Source organism: Larus michahellis, chromosome 4 (assembly GCF_964199755.1).
Source record: "Larus michahellis chromosome 4, bLarMic1.1, whole genome shotgun sequence".
Taxonomy (NCBI): domain Eukaryota; kingdom Metazoa; phylum Chordata; class Aves; order Charadriiformes; family Laridae; genus Larus; species Larus michahellis.
Window position 1 is genome coordinate 60,860,218 of NC_133899.1, and position 14,980 is coordinate 60,875,197.

At 37.8% G+C, this 14,980-nt stretch overlaps 1 protein-coding gene across 2 annotated transcripts in view; it reads left to right on the forward strand.

Moving 5' to 3' along the window:
- Positions 1 to 14,980, forward strand: part of G2E3 (G2/M-phase specific E3 ubiquitin protein ligase) — a 117,747-nt gene that overhangs the window by 62,561 nt on the left and 40,206 nt on the right. For both annotated transcript variants that reach the window (XM_074585058.1, XM_074585055.1), the window contains exon 3: positions 6,753 to 6,940. Coding sequence is in view for 1 of the 2 variants with exons in the window: in XM_074585055.1 (XP_074441156.1) it covers positions 6,936 to 6,940 (5 nt within the window). In the remaining variant the exon portion in view is untranslated. The remainder of the gene's footprint in view (positions 1 to 6,752; positions 6,941 to 14,980) is intronic.

Below are 14,980 nucleotides of genomic sequence, written 5' to 3' on the forward strand. Positions count from 1 at the left end.
GGTGTGCATGTTGACGTGAGGGCAAGACTTGAGCTAGATTTGAATGAATGAAATTGAGAGTAGAGACAGGGAAGAGGTGACACAGTGATAAAACTTTATCCCAACCTGTCCTTACTACAAAGTGTCCCAGTTTTCTATTTTAGCACTGAAAGTGAGATGAAGAGTGCCCCCTTTTTTTCTTTTCTTTTCTTTTTTTTCTGAATTCCTGGCCAGCTTCCCTTTCCCTGTGCCAGAATGTTTCCCTGAGAACCCCTGAACACAACACCCCAGTTTTTCACTTTAAAAATATGATCAGTCTGCAAGCAGACAGAAAGAATCTGCAGATTGCTACTGACTTATCAGTTATTTTGGCATCATTTTCCACATGACCTATCTTGGGAGATATTTTAACTCACATTGTGAGCGATGCTTCTGAATGCAAACCTTGATCTTTAATGGTTGATTTTGCAGCACCAGCCAGTCTCATAATTTTGATCTGAGTAACATCTTGGTCCAATGATTTTCGTATTTGCTATCTTTGCTTTCAGCTACACCAATGTAAATATACTAGGATTCAGTTGAATGTCTCAATCTATGAAGTACAATTTATTCTGAATTTTGGTCTACCATATCATAAGGGACAATAGAGGTTCAAAATACCCACCGACTTTCTAGAATGTGATTAGTCTTTCGGTAACCATCCACCTTTATTAGCTGAATGCATATTTAGTATACCTATCTGACAAATAATTACTGATTTTCAGGCAAAGTGTTTGCAAATATCTGTCATCATAGCTAGAAATCTAGAATGTCACCAAATGTCTCTGGATGGAAATGTAGATTTTATGTTTCAAGGACAGAAGAGATTGGTCAGAAGGGGAAATAAAACCATTGATCTTTGACAGAAAAGATAAAATAGATTCTGACTTCCTCATCCCTACTTATCTGGGAATGACTTGGGAATTCCCTTTCAGCATAGGTCCAGTGGGGAGGAAACAACACAATCTGCATTCTTTTGGACCTCAAACATTTGCCATCCTACTGGAATGATGGTGCTCCTCCCTCTTTTTGGCAACAGAGGAAAAGGAAAAGAACTTTCCTCATCCGTTTGTGTCAGAGAATATATTCCAATACCATTTAAAATGCAGTTTTCCCCCATAATGAGTAAGGCATAGTATTTAGCTTCCTAAAACAGCCTCTGGATGGAAGTGCAATGTGTTCCAATACAGTTTGCTTTCACATGTGCAATTTGTTTGTGACTCATGAATCCCCATCAATATGCCTTCTGTAGAAGACGTTATAAATGCCATCAATCCTTTATTTGTATTTGAATCACATGTATAAGGCACTGAGATTTCATAAGATACCAAGCAGATTTTGAGAGGTCAGCAGTTTTCATCTCCGGAACAAAAAAAAATCATTTATGTGCAAGATTTTAGTGAAAAGTCAATGTGAAAGAGCAACAGAAATCCCTGACAAAGCCTCCCCCCCTTCAATCCCTCCCACTGCCTCTCTGTTGTCATCCTTCTTAAGTATCACCTCTCCTTTCCATCAGGACTGGCACTCAAGGATACCAGATGGCAGCCTCAAGATTGTAGCACCCTTTAATGTCTGCCCTTTACTGTCTGGCAAAAGTGTTGACATTTCTGCCTTGAATGAGAACTGAAAACATTTAAAAATATATTCAACATGAACAGTCAGTGTCTAAGATGTTTACACACTGCTAATGGGCTTTGACTTTATTAGAATGATCCTTAGGTCTACAGAACTCACAGTCAGGTGTGAACTGGATATTTTCTTCTGTTATTTCCATTTCATTAGAGAAATAACCAGCTTTGCTGCCCATGGACTTAAGAGCTGCGCATACTATATCCATCAGCAAGTATGAAGGCACCGTTGTGGGGTTTTTTTTGCAAGCATTAAAGAAGCCATGAGAGTACAATCAATCTCCTAGCGCAGTCCCGAAAAAGCTCTGCCTCCTCCTCTGGGAGGAGTTGTTACATGGGTAGGATCAGGAAGAGATCAGGCTCTTAATTCTAAGGGGCAGAAATAAGAACTTCATGTGCTAATAAACACTTGAGTCTCGAGCGGCTACTGGATTTTAATACTCACCTTCACAGTTTTTTGTCTTTAGTTGCACTCTGATGTTCAGGAGGTAAATTGTACAAACGCCTCTTCATCGCTGAAAGTAAAATTTATTTGGTTGACTGAACTGAGCTCCGAAATAAAGGAGTGAATTGTTCATTTCTAAGAGTAAGCTTCAGGGAAATCTCTGGAATTCTTTTTTCTGAAGGATTGCAAATAGGGACCCGAATCCATAAGAAGACAGGTATTTTCTGTAAAATGATGAACAGTCTCAATGTACAGTAGGGCGGAGTTACAAGAAGGCCCTGGGATGTCATGGTGTTGGGCGCCGGTGGAACGCAGCCCTGACACTGCTGAAGAGAGCACTGGTAGCGTGCTGTCTCTCTCCCGAGACTCATCCATAGCACAGTATTATTTCAGATGGACATTAAAAAACCTTGTTTGTCTCCTCTTCATCATAAGCTATTAGATAGCTCTTACTATAAAGTTTCTGAGACCGCATTTAATGTTTTACATGTTTGCAGAGTTTTCTTTTTTGTTGTTGTTAATTTCTCTTTAAATATTCCCAGTTGTTAACAGGCAGAAATTTCCCACTAACAATATATGTGTCCCTTTAATCCTCAAATATGTGGAACAATTCAAGACATATGGATGACAAAATATAGGACATCATTTACCAACAAGTCCCTCGGATTAATGTATACTGCTTAAAGATTTAGCACAGAAGGACTACACATGTCTGGGAAATGAATACTACTTTCTGCTTGCAAACCCTGTATTTTGACAGGCCATATTGTCTTGAGATAGAACATCAGAAAAAGAATGAATAATTTAATCAGAAATAGATGAGACAAATAGTTTAAGGGACAGTACATGGATTTCCTTCTTGAAAGCTGAAGTCTACCCATGCTTCACATGACCAGCCAACCATTCCACACTAAATGGTGAGTTGATCGGAAGCAGGTTTCTTCCTCTGAGTTTCTAAACCAAATAGAGAAAACGTGGATTGCTAGAAGATGCAGCGAGTTTTTCTGTGGATATAAGGCAGCACATAGCTTTTAGTGCCTTTATTAAAAGTCTGTGGGGTCATTTTAAGATTAAGACTTCTACCTGCTTGATCTGAACTTTTTAATCAGTATTTTATTCAACAAAGCAATAAAAACAGTAGGATTCATTTCCATAAAAATATTATATAGATTTGCTTTTTGCATCCAAGCTTTTACCTGGAATAATATTTTGTATGATTTGTTTATCTGAAAAAATCGAATACCGTTGCACTTCATTAGACATCTCCCTTCTCTTCCTCAGCAGCATGATGAACTGTAGGACAGAGTTATTTTTAGATGGAGTGAGCAGAATGAGAAAATCTGTATCTTATTTAGGAAAAAATACGTATATTAAGAACTAAATACGAATGGTCTCTTTTGATCAAATGGGGTGGAATAAGCATGTGGCACACAAATAGCTTATGTCAAGGCGTGCTGTTCCTGCATTTCCTAACTGTTCTTTCATATTTTAAATGTTGTTTTATTTCATCTTCACACTGGAACATGCTGAGTGATAGGGTTAGCAAGATTTAGTGTTTTCAAATTTGCACGCCTAAACCCTGTTTATTGGTATTTTGATGACATCTAGTGGTGAGCAAGCTGTTAGCCAATTTTATGTCCTATGCTGATATAGCAGGATCATCACATTATGAAGAATGCTTGTAACTGTGGGCACAAGGCTGGCATTTTGTAAGCTGCAGACAAAAAGGCTCCACACCAGTTCTCTTCTCTTCTTTCACTGGCTAATCCTAGGGAATTTCTGGTACTTTCAAATACAATGAAACTGTTATTCTTGTAGATCTTTTTTAGGATTTCCAAGTCAAGTTCTGCTGACATTGTCAGGAGCAGTAGCAAAATAGAAGACTAGAACCGGGGTTAGACGATGCCATAGTGAAACCTGGATAGCCAGCCTGGTCTTCAGCCTTCACCCACTGCCAACAAAATAAAAATATTGTGTAGAAATTATAAGTGCTTGTATGTGATAAAGCAATACCTGGTGCTGACAGAAAGCTGCAGAAAACGTGGTTTTAGATGTGTCTAAATGAAAGAGAATGAATCTCAGCTGCCCTGGTTGTGAATATCAAACCAGTTAGATGGTTGCCTTTGTTAGAATTCACATCCATATCTGCAAAATCAGTCTCAGGCCCAGTGTATGCAATAAAGTAAAAAAAGAAATCAAGCTGTGACAATTCTCTTTTCTCTCCCTCAGAGAATTAGTGTTGAATAGAGATACTTTGGTTGAACAGCACTATTTTCTACAACACAAACATTTTATTTTTAATAAATATTTATGAGGAGTTGGCAGGGGAGGAAGAGGTTATATTTTGTTGATTAGAAAAAACAGTGATTCAATAAATGACATTAAGCTACTGGCTTTTCTGCTTTTGTTTCAATACTATGAATATGTAGTGAGAGAGTGTGCGAGAGTGTGTGTGTCTGTGTGTGTGTGTTTGAAAGAGAGAAAGAGTGTGTGTGAGACAGGTGGCAGTGGGGTTGCTATAGCAATTACTTGTCACTAATGATAGGAGGGTAATTACTGCAGCAAATTCCCACATAGCTATTCAGCACACAAGTTAGACTATTTCCCATCCTAAAATATTCTTTCTGTATTTGCAAGACTACCTTTTTCACCAGATGGCTACAGGCTACATTTCTAAAATTTACAATAGTGCAAAACCAGACGTTCATTAATTATGGTATCACTGGAATCGGAATTTAGTCACCCCATCAATTTTGAAAGAGGCAGTGAAGTTCTGTCTTTTGGAACCTACTTTTCTCGAGACACAGTACAAAATTTTGTTTTTCAGAACACTTTCTGTGTAAGTTCAATGTCAAAAACACACTGAGGTCACCTTCAGTGTTGCATTCGAGTAATCGAGATTAGTATGTGATTGAGTCTGACTCATCACTTAATTGCACAAGATGTAAATCAGGTTTTTCTGCAGTGAACTAATAAAATTAAACTATTAATAACTGTGCAAACAACTACAAATCAGGCCATGTTTGAAGGAAAATAGACTCAGGCATTGAGAGAGTTTCACTGAAACACGTTCATTAGTATATTTTTCATTTCCTCTCTTTCCATTATTTGTCCCTTAACGGTGGTTTATCACCTCATGCAAAGCAGAAGAAAATCTGCACTGCATGTCACCTTTAGGATGGTTCTGTAGTGTTTAAAACATTTCTAAAGGAATAAATATGGATGCAACTTCTTTGCTTATAGATGTAAGGAAAATTTTTGTTCTGTGTAGCGTAATCACTGCTAATAGAATGGTCTCAAAAGGTGCTTATCTTATTTCCACAAAAACAAGGTGTTACCTTGGCTACAGTATTTCTTAATGATTCTCGTTTCCTTAATGATCCTCTTTATCCTTTTACCTGCCTTTTACTAATGAAAATATGGATTGTGGACATTACCTTTTAATTAACTGGTGGCAAATATGTGGAATTACAAGCTGCTTTAGAGAGTTCATTTTTTCCCCCCAGCTGGCTGGACTGTGATGATTTGAGGGAATACACAATAATTTCTGTCTTTTCAAGAAAATGAAGTAATGGATTTCATAACTACAGGCTGGAAAGACAGTACCTAGGCTTCCCAGGTGGATGAGATTGTCTATTGTGCCATAATTAACAAATGTTTGATGCACTCCAACTTAAGTGTATTTCTTTCTGACTCACTTGCTATAAAATTTAAGACTGTGCATATCTGGTTACTAATATTACAAATAGTGCAAATCTGCTTACCTAGGCTTATTTCACTTCCCATCCTCCAGACAATTTACTGATAAATTCATTTTTCCCACTTTTCTTTCTCCAACATTGCATTTTATTAACGTTAAAAAAAAATTTTAAAAAGATAACTGTTATTTGGTGTACTAATATTGCTAAAATAAACCCTTATAAAATATAACTGTTTGGAGTTATATTTTAGAACAATTGAGTTATTTTAGTTTATAGATAAAAACAGGTTAATATGCTGGAAGTTAAAATCCACTTGCCAGCTGGTGACCTTATACAGTAATTAAAATAATACTTGCTATAACAACATGAATAATTATATGTTTAAATACGGATTTTCACAATTTCCTTTCCTTTGTTTATGCCTCAGGTGAACGTTTCATAAATGGGAAGGTTGATTTATAATCTGCCTCTGATGTGTGAATCAGTGAATCTTATGAATCAGTTTCTCCTCAAAGACAGCACTTGAATTCCCAAGGATTTCATGAAAAGCACTTCCCATTTTTCTCACTAAAAATATATAGCTTGATGCCAATTAAAATTCAGCGCACAGTGTATCTAGTAACCCTGATAATCAGTAAAAACATGTCAGAGAGCAAGATGGTTTCTCCAACTGAATGGAAATCTCAACAAGCAGTTAACCTACAATAGGAAGAAACTCATTACTGGGATAGCTTGCTGCCTTACAGCACTTGAAAAGCTGATTAAAGAAATAATGATGCAAAACTATATAAAATCCTGGCAAAAGCAGTAGGGAGGATGACAAATACTTCAGCTTGCACCAATACCTATTTTGTCTCAGAACAACAACAAAAAAATATTGATCAGACGGCTACATGTTACATCAGTGTACAAGAATGACAATTTCTTCCCCAAAACCCCACATTGTTTTTACTGTTTCAGCTCTTTGACTCTTGATGACTTGAGTCCAAGTCCCAAACGGACTTCTGATCAGCAGGGTAGCTGATTTCAGCATAACGAGAGAGAGAAAATGTGTAAACTTGGTGAAGTGCTCCACAAGCTCCAGCTTGCAAACCTCACGGAGACTGCAGCCCATCCAGCTCACAGACTCTCACCTAATACAACATGCGGTAAGTTGTGAAGAAATGTGTTTAAGTATAAATAGTCTCTACTGCCTTCAGGAAGTAAAACTGTTCCCTTAGTTTAGTCAACACATTGCTTGCTGGGGAAGCTGAGAGGCCAATGTCCTAGGCTCACCAGTGATTTCTCCCTGCAAAATGAAAGTTAGCAATAATTGTGTGTATAATATTGTCTATTAGGTGATGCATAAAGGCTTGCATTGTATGTACATACTGTAGTTGTATAGAAAACATTACAGAGTGAGCCTGCTTTTAGCTTGATGCCTCATACAGTGGTAATTAAGGAGAACAGTCTTTTGATTTGCTACTATTTGCAGTTCTGCAGGAAAAACTGAGTTTGGGCTATCTTGTGCTGTGCATTGTTGCCATGTTTAATCTTCTGATTCGCTAGGAACAATTACATGCGACACCTATGGGGAATTTAATTGCTTAGCGCCTGCCTCTACGGCAATTGTAATTATGGTGCAGTACTATTTGGGAAACAAAAAACGAGAGAGAGAGAGAGAAAAAGTGTGGTGCTTTTTAGAACATAGCACTGAATAATACCAAGCTTAGATTTATACAACAGCATAGCTCCAAGAATTAGCTTCCAGAATTAACCCTGTGTTTCTTTTGATGAGAGGCCAGGCAAAATAAAGCATTGGTTATGGTAAATATCCTCATGTAAAGCTTTCCATTCAAGCCTATCAAATGCATTTATCCTCCCAATATATGTGGGAGTTAGCACTGCTTCTTTTTGTTCCCCTCCTTTTCCAGCTGAGGAAACTAAGGCACAGAAATGTGCTGCCTGATTTGTCTTTATGAAAAATCCAAAGGAGAGCAAATTAGTATGTGAAAAATTTTGAATTTCTAGCATTTCCAAGGTCCTTTCACTAGTCATGGATGCAGCTTTGAAAGAAACATAATGGACAAAAGGCATGCCTTTTTAAGCTGTAAGACCTTTAAAATTTCTGTAAAATGGAACATAATAAATAAATAAATGAATAAATGTTGCTGTGTGCTAGTCTGCTGATCATTCCTGTTGAACAGAATTGAAGATGTCATTGTCTGATCATCCTGCACAATCCCAACCAAAGGAAGTTGTAGAAAGGATTCTCCTATTGCATTCTGAAGTAAATTTTAAAGAGCATCCGAAGAGCACTACTGTATCAGAATTTCTTTTCTTCTTTATAGAAGAGAAAGAATGATGACTGCTTTGTTTGCAGTAAGGTATTTTTATTTGTTTCATCATCTAGCTGAATTTCAAAACTGATCCTGATGGCAATTCAGTTTGAAATTAAACTCTCATTGGGAAGTCCTCCAGTGGCTTCACGAGTTAACACTCTGTTAGAAGTGGTGTACAAATCAAAATCAGGACCAATGCTCCACAGAATAGAGCCCCTTCTGGCTGAGGAACTCATGACATTTAATAATAATGCTGAGGTTTATTTTTCTCAAATAAATACTGATCATCCAGAAGTGAAATTCACTCACAATTTTCCACAAGTTACCTGTTCACCTTCAACATCTGCAATAGTCCCCTTTAAAAGATATACAACATGGCCAAACATGTGACCTATAGATAGCAAAAAGGCAACCCACTCCTTTGGTATAATTATACTGTACGAGAAATATATGTTTAAGATAACTACTAGGTTTTCCTCTTTGCAGCCTATCAAACATAAGTTTAGTCATGCCAGAGAAGGTATAATGCTATAATTGCCTGTATGAATCTTGGTAGCATTTAGACAATGTGCTGCAAAAGTGAAGGTGCAGGGTACGTACCTCTGCAGATCTGCTGCTGTGATTAACCTGGGAAATTTTGTATGAGAAAGAAAGTAACTAAGAGAAATGTGTTTTCTTCAGATAATTATTAACTTCTTTTGATACTGACATCAACAGAACTGACAAGATCTCTTTGAAAGTCAAGATTACCTTTCTGAAGTTTTGCATTCTTTGTCATTAAAAGAAAAAATACCTACATTGACATTTTAAGCTTTTCCCAAGTTTCTTATTAAAAAAGCAAAGGATTTGATGGAAGATCCTTTGAAGGCCAAAGGGAACAAATCTCATACAAGAGCCACTATAACAGTGGCTTACCACACAGTATATGCTTTTTTTTTTTTTCCCCCAGTTAGTAACTCTAACTATATACAGTTATGACAATGGGTAGTCATTTCACTGAACTGGCAGTTCCACATGTGAACTGTCCATATCTGTTCTCTCCACCTTTTATTATGTTGTAAGAGACTTCTTCTGGACTGGTACAAGACTGGTCAGGTTGTCCACTCAGAACATAATCTGTGTGTTCAAAGCCAACGTGATAATCTCACTGAGAAGTCAGCACACGGGAACTGTCATTTGAAGACCTGCATTTGGCCACCATCTGGCCAAACAGCGTTGGATAAGTCACTTGAAGTCTTAGTTCTCTGAATTTCTCATTTGTAACGTGAAAGATATTATCAACCAATATTTGCAAATTGCTTTGTGAATTGTGTTGTAGGTTAAAGTCATCCTTGTCTTCACTGCACCTTAAAACCATGTTCTGAATTGTTTCCTCCAAATTTACATATCTAACCCTCAACCAACCTCAAACTGCATCCCTTGTTTTATAATGTGAACAGTACAGAAGAGAAGAGACTCCAAACAGTGAATCTGAATGCACTTTTAAGCATGCTTTTCCATTGCAGATATTTGCAAATGAAACCCTGTGATGCAGCATTTAATTCCCACGAGAAGTGCTATTCTCATTATATCTTCTGTCTGTATACAAGCTTCTGCTGTGTTCCTTCTATTGCCATTTTCAGCAGGGACTCAGAGGAGAGAAAGGATAGAAACTCAGACAGAATTACTAAACTGTAACACAAAGATAATGAACTCTAATGCAACAGGACAGCAAATTAAAAGACTGGGAAGTTGTTAGCCCATGTAAAAATAAGAAGAAAAAGAGCTTTATTCCATACTTTTGAAGCATTCTTCAAAGCTCAGGGAGCCTACTAAACGAAGCGGTCCAGTTAATCTGCCTAGAGCTCCTCAGTTCTGCTCTCTTTACAAAAGAAATCCAACCAGACATTTTTAAGAGCAATTATTTTTTTATGAAAAGGAAATAACTAAGACCTAGAAAGACACATTAGGGGCTAGAAGACACACCAATCAGGAAATCGTTTAAGATCTCCATTCAGCTCAATTTGTTTTAAAGTATTTCAAACCCCCTGAATACACCAAATTCTACAAATAGCCAAGTGGCTGGGAGACATAGTGCATATTGCCAAACAGATTTAAATGCAAAACCAAGACCCTTGTTTCCCAAAGCTGTGGAGGGTGATTACAACACTGTCTAGTCTTAAGGCAAAGCTCGTCTCCGCTGATTTTATGTATTTCCCTACCCGAGTCCTAATGTTCCCCTTCTGTGCAAATGTACCTACAGAAGAACAAGCCTATACAGAAATTTGGTAGTTCCAAAAATGGCATGGGCTTGGCAAAATCGTGCCTTGCTTCACAACAGTATCAACCACAAGCTTTCAAGCACCATAAAATACTCCCTGACCTTTGCTTTGGGACCAAAATTACAATAATTTTAAAATATTCATTTAATAATACACTTCAGAATTTTATTTACTTTTCATTTTTAAAACTCTTGTGAAAATCTAAATCGTATGTTAAAGTTTTTTTTTTGAGAAACATGAAGTCTAGGAATTTATATTTTTATTAAAACAAATCCTCAGAATCTCCTCTATCCAAATAATTTTAGCAGCTGAAACATAAAGAAATGCACCACATATCACAAGACTGTGATAAAATCTGAAAGATGACAATGTTGAATCCATGGGCTGAAGTTTAGTTTTATTGCTCCAGAAGTTTGTGGGTACTGTCATGTGAAAGGGTAGAAACCTGTTGTAATCCTGACCTTTTCAAGTAACTGGCATTCTGCAAATGTTCCAACACTTCTAATTTATGGGATTGAGTGAATTTTCTTTTTTTCTGGAAAAAATAAGCCATCTGAATCTCTTAGTCTGGATAGGAACCCGAGAATTGAAAGAAATGAAGACAATATTTCCAGATTTTTGAGGAAAAAAAACCAACACTGCTGCTCAGGAAATCAGATATTCAGCTGTGTCTGCAGGTTATAGAAAGCTACAACATAATCTTTCAGCAGAATGAGAGAGACTTGCAAAGCCCTTTGCAAGGCTTGCAAGACAGAATAATTCGGAATATTTCTAACAAGACTATTGATTGCAAAAGCACATTTTCTTTCCACTTACCCACATTTCTGATTTTAAAGGCCTGCACGATAATCGTATATGGAGCTGAAAAACCAGTAAAAGCTGCATACAGAATCCCTGATCTCTGATCAAAAATAAGCTATTTGAGAAATTTCATTAGCAACCGCAACTGTTTGAAGGATAAATTAAAACCATCTACTGAGAGATAATATGTGAAATAATGGCTGCTAAATAAAAATTAATAAATGGGCATTAAACCAGAACATGAATATAGTCAAATGGCAAAGACCAGATTTGTTCCTAAGACACATGGAAACAATTTCAGAGATTTTCAGCAAAGCAGCACTGTGTCAGACACGCAGCGAAAGCAACTATCAGCACAAGTTGCACCACACAATGCGAAGAAAAGCAGAAGTGTATTAATAAGCATGTAATTAGAAGACAAAGCTGTCACAATGACCTTGGTCACGCAGAAAAAAAGATTCTTGGATCTCATAAAAATGTACAAGACAAAATTTTTTTTTCAGATAACACATTTGTGATATTGGGAACAAATTAAGATTACAGAAGTATTAGGAACAATGGTGACCTGGTGGAAGAAAGTATGAATTTTGCCTCTCATGTCTAGGTGCGTGTCCACATGCCCAGCGGCGTATTTCTAGAATACTAGCCACCCTTCAGATTGTGAGACAAAAGTTTCCAAAAGTAGAACCCAAAAGTGGGTCCTCATTATCTGAAGAAAAAGGTAACAAAACAAAAGAAAAAACCAATTTAATGATATTCAAAAGTGATATCATAGGTATAATACTGAAAACCCTGTCAAACACCTGTATTGCATGTGAGATCCCATTGAAAGCTGACCATGACTGAATTCTCCATCATGTGGCTGGAATACCAGTGTATACCACAATAAAGCAAAACTGTTCATGAACTGTTCTAGAATAAGAGCTTTAAGTAGGTGAAAACAATTCCTCTTGACAGAAGTGCTTCTATTAAAGATAAGAGAATAAACTGTCCACCCCAACAGGCAGAACACAGTTGCAAGATAGTGGTGTGAAAACAGAACTACAGGAAGAGCAACAATTGCATGTAGAAGAAATGTTGTCTTTAATACCAAAAAATGACTTCAGCCTTTATAAGTAATGATCAAGTGATTCACTCCACGGTCACAATAGCTGTTCTTGCAGATTGGTCTGGTCACACTCATTCCTGAGGATCTGTCCTGCAAAAAGCACTGAAGCTAAAGAAAAATGAGGCTAATGCAGTTCTGGTTCCTTCGGGATACTCAAAATACTACGCCTATGTTCCTTCACTGATGAAGTTTTAACTAATCACTAATAGTGAAAGTCATTTTATGCACAGCAAACAAACACTGCGAGAGAAGCCTAGCTGAATTAGCTGTTTGGGTAATCAAGCCCAGGGATTCAATATCAAAGCCCTACGAAGAATTGTCCAGTGAGACACAGAATCATAGAATCATGGAATCTTCATGGTTGGAAAGGACCTTTGGAGATCATCGAGTCCAACCATACACACACAATAAAAACCCAAACACCTACAATCTCTGCCACTAGAGCATGCCCTGAAGTGCCACATCTAGACATTTCTTAAATACCTCCAGGGATGGTGACTCAACCACCTCCCTGGGCAGGCTGTTCCAGTGCCTGACCACTCTTTCAGTAAAGTAATTCTTCCTAATATCTAATCTAAACCTCCCCTGCCGCAACTTCAGACCGTTTCCTCTGGTCCTGTCATTATTCACCTGTGAGAAGAGGCCAACACCCACCTCTCTACAACCTCCTTTCAGGTAGTTGTAGAGGGCAGTGAGGTCCCCCCTCAGCCTCCTCTTCTCCAAGCTAAACGTGCCCAGCTCCCTCAGCTTCTCCTCATATGACCTGGTCTCCAGACCCCTCACCAGCCTGGTAGCTCTCCTCTGGACATGCTCCAGCGCTTCAATTGCTTCAGCTAAAAATTTTCCTGTCTCCTGGAGCGTGCTACTAAATAATTTTATTGGGTATTTATTCCTATTTTTACTTGGCATTATGTTTTGTTTTCATTTGCATTGAATGGTAAGCAAAATGAAGTCTCAACTTCAGTGTTCCATTAGTTTTATTTAAGCATTAAAATAATTGATTGTTTCATGGAATCTAGCGTAATTTGAGCCAGATTTTGTATCCTTTTGTCATTATCTTTTCCTATCCTTCAAAGAATGTTTCAAGAAAAATGTTTATAAAAACCTCTTTTTGTTCTGCTAACCCTGCAAACTAAACATGTTCCATTTATTTTTAAATTAAGTGAAAATTAGCCAGGTGTGATAGATAAGCTTTTATACACAGGTCTAAATATTGACAAAAGGAGACGTGTCACTGGAAAAATCATCAGTCTAGCAATTATCACGTTAGCATGTTAAGTGGAAAAAGATGTGAAACTTCCAAATGTGTCAATACAGATGATTTCATTTCCACCAGCTATCAGCTATACTGTGAACATCAGTGCCTTAATGTATATTCAGCAGCAGGTCGGGTTTTGTGAGCAAATACCTTAACGTGGCACCCAGAATTCTCAGATTTGCGGCGAAATCATGTATATCCTCTTCAGAAATGGGCTGGCAAGCAAATATTCGACTTTTCTAGAAAGCCAGGCAGTACAGGGATAGAGCCAGAGGACAGGGGCAGGAACGAGCAGTCAGCAAGGACTGTCTTTCTCACAGACGTGGCAGTGACTTTCAGGTGCAAACCCGGGTGGACGGGGAAGAGAGGAGAAGGACCTGGTCACCGTTTCCCCAGAGAGGAAACAGCAGCCGAGAACAAAATGTGTGAAAACCCTTCTTAATAGTAGGTCCAGAAACCAGCTGTGATTTTAACAGCTGGCTCTGCCAGACTGAATCCAACCTCCTTCAGGACAGTCCTGACCCTTTTACAATTCCCTGCCCAAAACTTAAACGGGATCGGTAGCCGAAAAAGAAAGCCTTTTCTTCACTTTCTTCCAACCTCTGCTACTCACTTCAGAGCCCTACATATTAATAATTTCTCAGATAAGGAATGTATTTGCCATTTTCATAATCTAGTCAACGTCACATTACTTGCAAGTCAGTTTAACCTTTTCTATTGCTGCTGTCCATCGAAGAATTTTTCAAGAAGTTAAATTAAGGCACCTTCATTAATGCGTAGCAGACAAAGTGAGGAAGACAGAATAATGATCCACATAGTTGAACAAGGTGCGTTTAAAACATATATTTTTTTTCACAATGTAAGGTCCTGATCGGACTAGTTGCTACACTAGGTTTGAAGTTGAAACTCTTTCTCTGGTGAATAATGGCTATGGCAATTTTGTGGCAGCTTATGAGAGCCAGAATCACAGGACAATAGCTCTCAGGATACGTTACTTTGGAGGGGGAACTCACAGAAAGGTCTCACCCCTGTGTGACCTAACAGCATGAGATAAATACTCTTCAGATCAATTAAACTTTCTTTCAAGGATCTCATCTAATCTAATCTAATCTGATTTTTTTTTTAAATTTACTTTCAAAAAGCCAGTGTTACATGATGTGTGTTCAAAACATGAGACATTTTGGGTAAGGATTAATCTGATATTTATCAATATAAGGTTAGCAGCAGGCGCAGTGCCTCAAACAAAGCCTGGGGACATCTATAGAGAGAATCCCACCAGTTTCAGTGACTTTGGATCAGACCATTACTGAATGACTCCAGGCCATGTTGTGAAATTTGTATGGGTAGTTTTGTTAAGAGCTACAGTACAGGACGATTGTATTCTGGCCAAACCGTGTCCCACCTGTGCAGACTCCTCCAGGAGGCACTGTAGAAGGCAC